Here is a 14,166-nt window from a genome sequence, read left to right on the forward strand (position 1 = left end):
TCCCTCCCCCTTACACTGTTACGGGAGTGGTAATCAACATTCAGCTGCTGAAGGCTATGAGAAGGGCACAAGGATTTCCCAGAAAGCCCATGACCAAAGCTAAGGAACTAACCCAGCTGCTCCTACAGACAAGCCATGTCACCGGAAAGTCTTTCGTAATGTGTGTCCCCAGTAGGTACAAACCTTGGATCTACAAATGAGGTCTACTTAATAAGGCTAGAAAAATAAGGTAAAGCTTGTTAGTTTCACATAAATCACAGAAAAATTCAAATTCTGTAGTAGTCTATTGGTTTTCAAACTGACAATGCTTCACAAAAATATTCAATGTTCAGAGACAAAAAAAAAAAAATCACGCAGGGGAAAAATATAACTAAAGAACATTTATTTATTTTGCACCAAGACTTTATCTTAGGACATAACTAAACTGGGTCACCACCCCGACCCCAACTTGAAGGGTTAGTACAGTGAATGTTACAAAGTAGATATGAACATTAACTGATGAAGAAAAACTTCCTTCAAAATCATAACAATGTTTCAGTAAAAAAACAGGAAAAGAAAAAAGGGGGGTGATCTTGTTCGATGCCATTATCATCTAGCACATTCAACCCTGACTAGAGTGTACCAAAATGGAAACAGGATTCCTATAATACAAAACTCCCACTACAGATCACTGTACACCTGTATTCCAAGCCCACCCTCAATCTTCCGGCACAACTATTTCCCGGCCTGTTGGGCCTGCCGACGAAGGAGCACGTAGATCTTCTCTTTAATCCAGTCTTTGTTATAAGGCTGGTATGTCTGGGTATCAGCTCGGTAACTGAGGAACAAAAAAGTAATAAGCAAAGTTATAATGGTCACTACTGTCATTTTTTTAAACCCCAAATTATAACTGCCCAGTGATGGCACAGACACACACACGTTCATACATGAACTTAATAAAAATGTAAAAGAGCTGATTACATAATTGTTGAACTTTTAAGTGACAGGAATTTTTGATCACCTAGTACTTATAGCAGAAAAAGAAACCAAGGCCTGGAGATCTTAAGTTAAATGCTCAATGTGTTTATCCATCTACTTAAAAGACTATGACCAGAAGCCATGTGTTCTTCTACAAAGTTACTATTTTTATGGTTGCTTTAGTGAGTAAAAAACAAAAACCAAACACTAGTGCCACAATTTCAGAGTTGCTAAATTTATTGTGAAAACAAACAAAAATACACCTTTAAAAACATGTATTGCCACAGACTTCTTCCCCAAAATGTATTAAACAAAGAAAAATGTTTTCACCTATATTTTAGGATTTGCTTTTCCAAATAAATAATGCTAGAGGCCAATGGAGAATTATTAGGAGACATAACAAGCTCCAAAATGGTTCTTACCAAAAGACAAGGGTCAGGACTAGTATTGGCAATGAATTCCAATGGGACTTTAGTGTTTTAGAAATCTGTAGTGTCACTCAATGTATCTACAGAAGACTTAAAAAATATAAAAATTCATCTGACCTACAATTGAAATCTTGCTGGGTAGGCCATAAATTAATTTTGGGGAAAAAACTAAAACAATGCACAAACACAAAGCATATCGCAGTGTTTCAAAGTCATGTGCACAATCTGGTGGAAACACTGCATGGCATCCAAGAGAGGCAAAGGTGCAGTTTGCCTAAAAAATAATACCTTAGGGATACCCTAGGACAGTGATTTACAACTGATGTTGCAAGAACACCTGAAACTCCAGCTAACTCCTAACTACGACTTCTCGCTCTCTGCTAGATCACATACAGCCTGGAAACTCACCATTATTCCTCCCACCGTGTTTCTTCCTCCAGCTATAACCCCATTTCTCTGCTCCCCTCCTTGTTGGCTGACTACCATTCCTCTTCTCTCATGAGCATAACTGCAGCTTTGTTGGCTTCTTATAGTTTTCTGAGCTTTTTTCTATCACCATTAGGACCTACGTATTTTTCACCACTGAAAAACATATTTACTTCTAGCACAGTGTCTAGCATAGAAAAAATTTTAACTTGACAAATTTCTGAGAATAGAAAACATATGGATCTAAAAATCTCACTCTAACATACCAAAATATACATTGGGTTAACACTGGGTAGAATTAAATTAAATTCCATTTCAGTCCTGCATATATTTACATTTTAAAAACAGTCATGAAGACAACGTTAGTTTAAATCCAAAGCCAACTATTTTGAGACAAAGACTACAAGGGAAGAAAAACGAAGAAAAAAGATTGTTTTATTTAAGAAACAAAGAATCAGGGCTTTGAGCTTCTTAATTAGCATCCTGTCTGCGTACTAACTGTATCAATTAGTGAAGTTCTTTAGATTTTGTGCTTTTCTCTTTATGATGCCAGCTTAATTTATGAGCCATATGTAAATGAAGTATTATTACCTACTTAAAATGCACAGATCAGTGTCAGAGTAAGTTCCTAACACCATAAATCACCTCAAATATATAAATAAGCAAAAAAAAAAAAAAAAAAAAAAAAAAAAAAAAAAAAAGACGACAACAACATAAGAGACATGGTGGTAAATACTTACACAAGACAGCTGAGGTCTGCCAGATCATCAATAAAGTCAAACAACTGGCTGATATCATATGTAATAGAGGGGCTGTTGGGATTCATTCTCTTCAGATGTTCTTCATACATTTTACAAACTCCTAAGAGAATGGGGGGAGGAGGGAAAACCAAGATCTTATAATTGCATACTTTGGATATCAGTAGTGTTACATGTTGATATCACAATACTTATTTTCATAAACTTAGGTTGTGAAAAGAAAGTCAGTCACGTTTGTTTTAACTGTTACCACTAGGAATTAAAAAAATATATATATAAATTCACCAAAATGTTGGTATTTTGTGCCTTAACAAAATAAAATGATTACTTCAAGCCACTGGATCTAAAAGATCTTTAAAGATTTGTCATATGATGGTTCAAACCAGTGAGGATGTTGTAAGTCTTACCAGGGTTTTCAATAAATAAATAAATATTCCTAATGCCTCAGAAGAAAGAAAAACACCACACTTGGGAATGATGGAAATTTGCTTTCCAATTCTGATAGAATACAAACACACACACACACACACACACACACACACACACACACACACACACACACACGAAAACCAAACAAAAGTGGCAATTCTGGATTTAGACTTGACTCCATCTACTGAACCCTGTTAAACAGAGATAACAGTATCTTCATAGAGCTGTTGTGAAGATTATGTGAAACAACGTATAAAAAGCACTAGCACATGTAACAAGCACATACGTACTAAAATTTAATAAAGAAAATAAAACGATCAAAGTCATGATAGCAAGCCTACATTAACATAATTATCTACAGAGCACATTATTTATTTTTTACTTAGTGACACACACCTCTCTTGTTCCTACAAAATGCAAGCAGAACTTTTTCAGTCCATTCCCACTTCAAGGACAGTGGTACCTTGGTAGTCATTAATTTGTTCTGGAACTCATGACGAGTGCCGAAACTGACAAGCACCAAATGATGAAGCATTCTCTCTTGCGAGGTGGCATTATACAGCTACCACTGTACTTAATAGTGAAAAACTATATGCTTTCCCACTCAGGTCAGGAAGAACACAAGAATATCTGTTTTGCTACTTGTATACAACACTGTACTGGAGATGCTGGCCAGGGTGATTTGGCAAGAAAAAGAAATAACAAAAATTCAGATTGGAAAGGAAGAAGTGCAACTACCTCTATTCACAGATAAAATGATCTTCTATACAGAACTTCATAAGGAAACCACACACATGCACAGGAACTAATAAAGAAGTGCAGCAAAATTGCAGGATGTAAGATCAATATACAAAAACCAATTGTATTCATATACCCCAACAATAAACAATCTGAAAAGGAAATAGCTCCATGTATAATAACAAACACACATAAACTCATAAATAAATTTAATAAAAGACACGCAAGTCCTGGCTGGTGTGGCTCAGTTGGTTGGAACATCGTCCTGTGAATCAAAAGGTTGTATGTTTGATCCCCAGTCAGGGCACATTATGAGAGGCAACCAATTGATGTTTCTCTCTCTCAAAGCATTAAAAGTGTCCTTGGGTGAGGATTAAAAACAAACAAATAAAAAAACCACTGAAACTACAAAATGTCACTGAAAGTAAAGACTTAAATAAAATGGAACAGTATCTTGTGTTCATGGATTGGGAGACTTAATATCAAGATGGTAATACTCCCCAAGATGATCTATAGGTTCAATGCAACCTGTATCAATATTCAAGTTTTTGCAGAAATTGACAAGTTGACCTTAAATTTGATAGAAAATACAAGGATAGCCAAAACAGTCTTAAAAAGAACAAAGTTGGAAGACTCAAACATCCCAATTCCAAAACTGACTACAAAACTACAATAATCATGACAGTGTGGTAATGTTTATGCATCAAGATAGCATACAGATCAATGGAATAGAAACAAGTTCACAATAAACCATTACATTTATAGTCAATGGCTTTTTGACAAGGATACCAAGACAATTCAATGGAGAAAGAATGTCTTTGCAACAGAAGATGCTGGGAAAACTGTATAGTCACATACAAAAGAATGAGCTGGACTTATATCTCAGAGGACACATAAACAGTCACTCAAAATGGCTCAGAGACCTAAATAAGACCCAAGTAAGAGCCAAAACTATAAAACCCTTGTGAGAATTCTTGTGACTTTGTATAGGGCAATGGCTCCTTAGGTATGACACCAAGACCACAGGGACAGAAGAAAAAATATGTAAGCTGGAATTAATCAAAATTTAAACTTTTTATGCTTCAAGAAAGTGAAAAGACACAGACTAAAACAAAACCTCTGCAATACATATATATAATAAAAAACTGTTATCCAAAATATTCAAAGGTCTCCTAAAACTCAACAGTAAGAGTAAAAAAAAAAAACCAAAAAACAAAAACTCAACAAGAAAACAATTAAAAAATGGGCAGAACATACAAACAGACACCTTACCGAAGATACACAGATGGCAAAGAAGCATTAGGAAAAGATGCTCAAGATTGTATTAGAAAGCTTGCAAAGCAAAACAATAAGATATCCCTATATACCTATTAGAATGGCAATAATCCAAAACACTGACAACGCCAAATGCTGCCAAGGATGCAGAGCAATAGGAAGTCTCATTCCTTGCTGGCAGGAATGCAAAATGATACAGCCATTTCTGAATATGGTTTCAGTTTTTTACAACGCTAAGCATAGCCTTACCATATGATCCAACAATCATACTCCTTGCTATTTACCCAAAGGAGTTGAAAACTAATATCCATACAAAAACCTGTACACAAATTGTTTATAGAGGTTTTATTTGTAATTGCCAGAACTTGAAAGTAACCAAGAAGTCCTTCAATAGGTGAATGGATAACCAAATGGGGTTCATCCATACAATGGAATATTATTACATGATAAAAAGTGATTTACTGTATAATCCCAACCATATTCTGGAAAAGGCAAAACTATGAAGACATTAAAAAAATCAGTGGTTGCCAGAGGTTTTGGAGGTGGGGGAAGGAAGGAACAGGTGGAGCACAGGGCATTTTTAGGGCAGTGAAACTATCCTGTTGATACTGTTAATGGTGGATACACAACATTATGCATTTGTCAAAACCCACAGAACTGGCTATTGCTGGTTAGGTCAGCTGGTTAGTGTCATCCTGATACACTATGGTGCAGTTCGATCCCTGGTCAGGGCACATACAAGAACCACCAAAGAATGCATAATTAAGTGGAACAACAAATTGATGTTTCTTTCTCTTAAAAAAAAAAAAAAAAACAATTAAAATAAAAACCATAGAACTATACAACACAAAAGAATTAACCCTAAACTAAAATATAGACTTTAGTTAATAATAGTAATGTATTAATACTGATTCATCAACTGCAAACAAATTACTAATTGGGGAAATTGGGGGGGCGTAGTGTGAGAGGAAATATGTAAGAACTTCCTGTACTTTAATTTTTCTGTAAACCTAAAACTGCTCTAGAAATAAAGGGTACTAATTAAAAAAATATCAAGGTTAGTAAAGACTATTGCAGAATCAAAGACCAAACATAATATAGGTAAGCCAACAATCTGCTGAGGCAGCATGTAAACATAGTCTACCTAGATGGCAAGCAAGGATGTCAGCAGAGAAAGGGACCTGAAGGGAAGAGGAAAAAAAAAAGAACAAGAGCCTTGCTTTTCTTTAAAAATCAGAGCAGAATCTGATGACAACCAGGAAGGCACGGTGCCAGTAACCTAGATGTCGCTAATTATTACAAGTAGCTTTTTTTCCACAGGTCTACCCAATGTTGGCTTTAAATGATCAGATTTTAAGTAGAAGCCAGTTAGCTCTGCATAGCAACAAACTCAGGGACATGCCTAGCAGCAAAAACAGAGACTATAAAATCTTTATAGGAGTCCTGGGCTGGTGGTTCAGTTGGCTGCAGTGTCATCCAGCGCCAAAAGGTTACGGGTTCAATCCCTGGTTGGGGTGCATACAGGAGGTAACTGATCCATGTTTTCCTCTCTCTATCCCCTCTCTAAAACCAATAAATATATCCTTGGGTGAGGATTTTAAAAATATCTTCATAGGAAAAGAATGGACACTTAGCTACAAAGGGCACAGGGCAGGCACAACTGGTTTACGTGATGTGACAATTCAATGTAAGGATAAATGCAATTTGTGACAATCTAATCATGTGCTCTGATCTAACGGTTCACCAAGTAAAGACACAGTAAGGAAAATAGTTCCCTTCAGGGTGGTGTCAGCTTATCAAACGCACAACAAATTATACTGATTTGGTTCCACTTGTCTTTATTCGGTGAGCTAATTTTTACTTGTTAACAATATTCCTAAATACCTACTCCTCCTGCTCAAATGAACAATCCAAGATATCTGGAGGGGAAAACAAACCCAGTTCCTAAATGACATATATTCTAATAGTGAGTGTCAGAGGAAAAAAGATGTCTACCCCATGATTACTGTAGTGTTTAAACGCACCTTCCATGCATTCGTTCACTGATTCATAGTCGGCGTAGGTTCTGCCCTCTGGCCTCTTGGTGGGCTGCACCAGCAGAATGGTGTGAGACTGCAGGAGAAAAATGTCATTTCGGTATAAAGTTCTAATTCATATTTGAGAAATTTGTAGCATGATATAAAATCCTTCGTGACAAATCTCACTAGTTTCAATACTTACTGCTCAAAGACAAAAATAAAATTACTAAGAATAAATGACAAAGTTTACAAAACTATAGTCAAAATGATTATTTTTAAGTGGCAGCGCTTTCCTGTTACCAGCTTAAGATTATAATGCCTTCCAAATCAGTTTTTGTCACTTCTTATTGGAGCAATTTTCGGAATCTTTTGTTTTTATTAAAAATCCGAATATATTTGTCTTACAGTCTTTTTTCCCTTTTTCTGGACAGACTTAGTCCTTGATTTCCTTATAGGTCCTCTTTCTCAGGAGAATGACCAGTACAAAATATATAGTTAAAAAATATAAATACACAGAGTGAAACCTCAGTTCTCAACCAGGGTGTTCCCAGGAAAGTCTAGATCGTTCAGTTCTCCAGATGAAAACTCTTTCATGCTGACATTATGGAACCTCCATTCTTGAACTTAATTCGTTCAATTTGCAATTGAAGAGGTAGAAAAAGAGGGAAGGCAGGATATCATTACTTCGCTAATCAAGGAAATGCTTAGGAAATGGGGAGAAACACGACATTTTATTGAGAAGTATTACCCTGACAAAGACACTGCAAACAATGCAATAAATGACCTTATGTTTCATTTCAGGCAAGTGTTAAAACACAGGCAAAAACAATCACTGGACAGGCTTTTAATGAGAGAGGCCCAGGAGCCTGAAGCAAGCTCTAGGGGAGCAAAGAAAAAAAGAACCTCAGAGGGGCTACGATGTTTTCGTGGGAGGGGATGCCCCTTCCAAACAATAACCTCCCTCCACCCCTCCTCTCTCTCCATATTCATTCAGTCGTCAGTAGCTCTCAACATTAAATGTTAAGTTCTAGTGTGTACATAAATTTGATTTTTTTTTTAACGGTACATTTAATTTCCTTTTTGTTAAATTTTCATTTATTCAATATATTTCATGTCCATTTTGGTTTTTAAGTACTTATTTATAGATTAAGCAGTACATTACACATGTACAGTATATAAAAAAGGTTAAAACAATCATTTGAAGGTCTGGAACAGATTAATTCAATTTCCATTATTTCTAATGGAAAAAAATTTGGTTTTTGAACACTGCTTCTCAAACAGCCTTCCAGGATAAATTAGAGAGCTAAGGGTCTACTGTATACACAAAATATAAATACAATTAGGCAAATATAAATATGTATTTATATATTTGCCATGACAGAAAAATATCGTGAAACATAATCAGAAAAGTTATGCAGAATTAACTTAATAAAATCTCTATTCTCTGATCGATCACCAAGGAACTATGATTCACTCCAATGAATGTTAATCTGGCTGTTACGTTTTTTTCAAGTCTCTCAAAAACATGAACTCTAAATTCTCAGTAATTCTGAGGAAGAAAATACAATATATACAATTTGCTCATTAGTTATGAAAGAAACAGAAGTTTGTTATCTCCAGTAAAGCAAAAGTTAGACTTTCGAACCAGGAACCAAATATGAATTCTAATTTTTAATTCTATAAGGAATTATCACTGGTATTTGTCCAATGAGAATGAGTTACAACTGCTGCCACCTTCTCAGAGTTTAATCTAAGCATTAACACAAATCAAATAGTGACAGAGAAAGGAAACTCATTGATTCTGTATAAAGTGACTTGCACAAAGTCACACATCTGGTTATAACAAAACAGGAACTGGAAACCCAATTTTCTTATTACTAATCCTCTCCGGGAGACTATGTTGGGTCATATATTGAAATACCTTAATTCAGAAAAGTACAACCTGAAAAAGTGCTTTCTTAATAATAGCTGCAAAACTTGTTAACAGTAACTGCCGCAACCAGAAAACGAAAGTTTCTTTATCTCTCTCTGAGCATTTGCTTTTTGTGGATTAAAAAGAAAAACGAAAAAAGAGAAGAAAAAACCCTCCCCGCCCACTGCATTATTACGCGAGTCAGATTCTAAGGAACCCGGACCCTCCGCTGAGCCTATCTTTTCAGCCTCCACATCCAACAGAATGTCGATACGGGTAAGGATAGGCTTCAGGGCTGAGAGCAACGCCAACCTAGGCTTCCAGGGGTCTTAGAAAAGAGAAAAAGTTCTGTTTTTTAAAAAGCAGAGCACAGAAAAATAGGGAATAGCTGCGAAAGCACACTACAAAACAAAGACCACCTTTCTTGGCCCACATCCTAGGTGCAGTACATTCAAACCGTTAGTTTTGGGAACAGGTTTTCAGACATTCCCTCGGCCATTGTTCCCGCAGTAGGCTAGGGCGTCTGGAGAGAAGAGAAGCGTCCCTACGTGTGCCCCTACCAGACAGCCACCCAGACGGAGCGCGCAACCACAGGGTGGACCCGGGTTCCGGGGCCTAGTGCTAGGCCCTGCGTCTCCGCCGCGGGAAGGGGAAGGGGAAGGGTCGCCCACAAGCCGGGGGGCCGGGAGGCGGCACGCTCGCCCTAGATGGATTGGGTAAAAGATATATGGGGATGGGGTCGCCCGGAAGGCTGAGGGGTCGGGAAGCCGCTCAGGCGTTTCTCACCATGGCGCCAAAACTCTTTCACTGCAGCCGCCGCCGACACCACCACCTCACACGAGCTTAGCCGCACGCCGCCAACAGCAAACCTCCGCGAGAAGAGCCGCCGGAAGTCGTCATAAGCGCACCGCGAAAAAGTCCTTTGGACCATAGAGGCTCACATGTTTCCGGTAGCCAGAATTGCTTCCGTTTCCGTTTCAGCCATCTTGGATAAGGGCAATGAGATACACAGGGAATCTTTTGGAACGTAAAAAATAATCTTTTTATTTCAAAACTCTGTATTCCGTACTCTTGTTGTTAGGCGTACGGCTAAAGTAATCACCGATGTAGATACTGACACAAGTCATCTTTCATTAGCCCTACTAAAAAATGGCGGCTGTATAAGAACCCTGGGCCAGAGGTCGGTTGTTACCCGGAAGTACCCTTTTAAAAGGAGGGGGCGGTAAGGCAATCCGGAAGTGGATGTAATGAAGGGGTGCCACTTGGCGGCCATGGCTGCTGTAGTATCGGTAGCTTCGAGTCAAAGCCCAGTGGAGTGGAGCAATATGGGCAACACCGGGTGTAGGGCAGAGACAGCTTTGTGTTGGAGTCGCTGCTGAACCCCTCAGACCCATCGTTAGAGACTACAGGACTGCTTTCCTCATTCGAGACTCGGAGGAGAGTTTGCCGGGACTGGTGGGCTGGTCCCAGCCTTGGGGGATCATTGGCAGGGTAGCCCAAAGAGCTAGGGGTGCCGGGAGAACAAACAAGTTGGCTTGAGTTTTTTTTCTTTTTCCTGCTGCTACCTGCAACATCGTCTGTGGAAAGAGTGGACTTTGTGCCACCCTCATTACGACCATCGAAAAAAATCGCTCATTCGCTTGTTTTCCCCACTGACTTTTCCCATCTTTGTTGAGCCACCGGAATCCAGTGACTGGCATCTGAAAACCCAGGGGCTGGGGACCTAAGATTGCTGAAAGTTCTCTCTGGTGCTAATATCAGCAAAAAGGGGCTGTTTCCAGGTACGCTCAATAGAAAGGTGCCCCGTGAACACACCTGCTGGTTGGGAGGACGAAAGAACTGGAAAGTCCCTCTTCTCTTGGAATCACCACATGCATTTAAGAACCTTTCGAAGCCACTGAAAATTTATAGTCTGGTGGTGGTGGGTGAATAAAGGAGGGCAGAATGGATGATTTCATCTCCATTAGTCTGCTGTCTCTGTCTATGTTGGTGGGATGTTACGTGGCTGGAATCATTCCCTTGGCTGTTAATTTCTCGGAGGTAAGAAATTTGCAATTTTTTGTCAGCTGTCAGGATGGTTGCTAGAAAGGAGTGACAGTTGTAAAGGGAAGCTGCTTCCCCAGTTAATCTCAGCGCTAAAGGTCTTACTAAGGAAGACTTTTTAAAAAAAGATGCATAACACTTATAATAAAAACAAATCTCATATTCAGCATTAGAGTTCTTAACCTGGATGGGGGGATCCGCTGCAGATCCTGGAGTACTCTGAACTGCCTAAAATTGCATACAAAAATTTGGAGCTCTTTGTTTTCCTGGAGAAAGGCACCTTAACATTCTTTTGATTCTCAGAAGTTTCAAGGAAAGGTTCCTGATTGCTATCAGGAACTATAAATGGTGAATGTTATTTGTTCATATGAGTTAAGATCAATGTAACTCCTCTTTTTTTGAGAAAAATCAAGCATAGTTTTTTGAAGAAAGGTAGTTTTTTTGGATACCTGTATTAGAATGAAGAAAAAATCCTTTTAAAAAACTTAGGTTATTTGTAACTCGCATTTCCTTTTAAAGAAGTAAAGCACTGGAATGGATATTCGAAGTTGTTATTAAATATTTGCTTAGAAATGAAACTGTAGGAATTAAGCTTTTTTTTCCTAGGTAAATTCTATTATTTTGACCAAAGTATTGCGAAAATAGTGAGATGATAAATTGTAAAAATAAAGTTCATTCATGAAGGCTGGGAAGCACAAATTCTACCCATAGAAAATAATAGCTCCCCATATTTCTAGCATTTCTTAGGGACTAGTGTTAGTGTAAATAGGAAGACCAATAAACCTAATTTATTTTACAGTTCACTTTCATTTACATGAAATATGCTTTTTATTCATGTTCTTAATCTAGGTGCTGCTTTGTTATTCAATACTTTTTTCTTAAGAATGTCTCAGCACAAATAAAAGATCAATTAAACGATTAGTTATGGCAGGATTGGTATTTGGAAATGAGTTAAAACAAGTAGTCTGAAATTGCTATAACAGTGGCGCCTACTGCCATATATGACCATCAAGAGGTTTATGTGACATTGATTTCTCTGTCATTTTCTCCAACATTTCTTGTCCCCAAACCAACTTTCTTGATGTTTTTGTAACTTCTCTTCCTTGCCTTTTGACCTGGTGACTGTACCTTCATGCCTAAATATTTCTAAAACAAAGGAAAAAAACCTCTGACTCTCAAATGCATTTATAAGTAACTGTGATGAACAAGATGCTCTTTTCCTCAGCATATGGGAAGGAGAAAAACTAAACTTGTAAAGCTTTACACAGATGAGGTCCTGTCTAGTAAAGGAGTTGGACACACTGGTTTAGCACTATCTTATGTTTTTTGATTCAGTTGTTAATAAGGAGTTTTCTTTGGCTCTAAATGGAAATACATGTGTAGGTTGAGAGCCTACAACTTAACATTACCTAGTAAAAACCCAGCTTAGCCAGCGATCTGATTGATGAATGAAATTAAGATATAAACGATGGCCAAAGAGGGAGTTTAGCCCCGATTATCTGAGGATTGTAGTTTACCTGAGTGTGTCTTTTTGTCACAGAGCTGGTAAGAGTGCAAGCTCTGTCTTCATCAGAGCTCTAGGGCAGAGTTCCTCAAACTATGGTAAATGATTGGTTTTTGTTTAATTTCTATTCCATTGAAGACCCAGTATATTTGTAAAAAATACTAAGAAAATGAAGTGGGGGGAAAAACACACAAAATAAAGGCCCAAAAGTGGTATTATTAAATTGAAGAGACATGTAGTTACTCCTTTTATTATAATGATCACATAGCCATAAATTTTTTGAAGGCCCTTTTACTTTCATATTTTTTTGTTATAGACTAGTTTGGATTTATAATGCCACATTTTTCATGTGTTAAAACAGAAACCATAGGTATACAGATGAAAGTAGTGCTACTCTTGCTTTAATAAAGAATTTAAGATGATTAATAATGTACTAATAATAATGTACTAATTTCAGAAGGTACTGTCTGTGACACGTTGTATGGTTCAAAATCAGTGTCACTACTTGAGCAAGCTCTTTAACATCCACCTCTGGTTTGTTAGATAACAGTAAGATTGGTGTCAGGATACAGTGAAATAATATAAGCACAGGGCTTAACACCGTATTTAGAACATAATAAGGATTTTTAAAAATGTTGATGTTTATTCTCAGTATTGATTATGAAAACTTTTTAAGGTTTCTATGATATTTTTATAACTTTGTTCTAAATGATAACCCCTTACCGCCACCACCACCGCCTCCTTTTAAAACATGGGAACCTCCTCAGCAATTTGTTTGGAACCTGGAAAGGTCTCATTTGGGAGTTGGCATGCCTGTTCATGAATGTTCCATTTGGAGAGGCCAAGGCTTTTCCCATAGCCTCACTGCCCTGCCTTATCATGCTTTCCTTAATATTTAACTTTCTTTTCTTCATTATACTTATTCTCATTTTAAGCTGAGTTTTGTTATTCATGTGAAAAAGTTTAGTCTAGTTATAATAACTGACTCATTTAAATAAATATCGTTAGGGCTTTGAGTTACCACCAAATCAAAGATTTTTTTGTCTAAAGAACATTCGTTCAATATGCTTTTTTCTGGCAGTTGGTTCTTTTTGAAATCGATTAGACAAAATTGCGCTTTTAAAGACTTTTGCATTGTATGGTATATTAACCTTTTATTCTCCTATGGTCATAGAATAGATTCTACTTTTTTTTTTAACATGTTAGAAATTTCATTTCTAAATTCTCATATTTTAAAGTTTGCATTTTCTGTGATTTACCCATACCTGGAAAGTAACTGTCTTTTTTTCAGATTATTCTTATGAACTTACTGCCTCAAAAGTATCTCTGCTTGGTAAAACTAATTTTGGATCAAATAAAATCTCAATACAATTTCATTCAATATTATTTTCCTGAAAAACTTTTCTCTAGGATAGTATATGGATAAACATCATTGAAACCTATGTGCACATTAGTATTAACAATAGTTATTGCTTATTGAGCTCCTTCTGTGTGCCAGGCACTGATATATATCATCTTATTTAAACCTCAGGATGAGACTAAGGCAGATGCTGTTAAACCTCACTTTACCAATCCGCACACTGAGGCGTGGAGAGGGCACAGACACTGGTAGAGGTGGATTTGAAACTAAGCCAGTCTGATTCCTAGTCCAAAGCACTGGACCATTAAATGATGCATT

General features: G+C 37.3%; 2 protein-coding genes across 2 annotated transcripts in view; one reads left to right on the plus strand and one right to left on the minus strand.

The window, feature by feature from the left end:
* Positions 1-360: 360 nt before the first annotated feature.
* On the minus strand, positions 361-9,926 carry ERH (ERH mRNA splicing and mitosis factor). The gene is given in 5 exon segments (XM_090272082.1): positions 361-817; positions 2,552-2,672; positions 7,036-7,123; positions 9,728-9,739; positions 9,741-9,926. Coding segments are annotated over 5 exon segments (510 nt in total). The 3' UTR covers positions 361-714.
* Positions 9,927-10,190: 264 nt separating this feature from the next.
* Positions 10,191-14,166, plus strand: part of SLC39A9 (solute carrier family 39 member 9) — a 33,791-nt gene continuing 29,815 nt past the window's right edge. Inside the window, exon 1 of the mRNA XM_090272083.1 lies at positions 10,191-10,981. Coding sequence (XP_090128209.1) covers positions 10,886-10,981 — 96 coding nt within the window. The 5' untranslated portion in view covers positions 10,191-10,885. The remainder of the gene's footprint in view (positions 10,982-14,166) is intronic.

Source organism: Furipterus horrens, unplaced genomic scaffold, assembly GCF_987537825.1.
Source record: "Furipterus horrens unplaced genomic scaffold, mFurHor1.1.pri manual_scaffold_3, whole genome shotgun sequence".
Lineage (NCBI taxonomy): Eukaryota > Metazoa > Chordata > Mammalia > Chiroptera > Furipteridae > Furipterus > Furipterus horrens.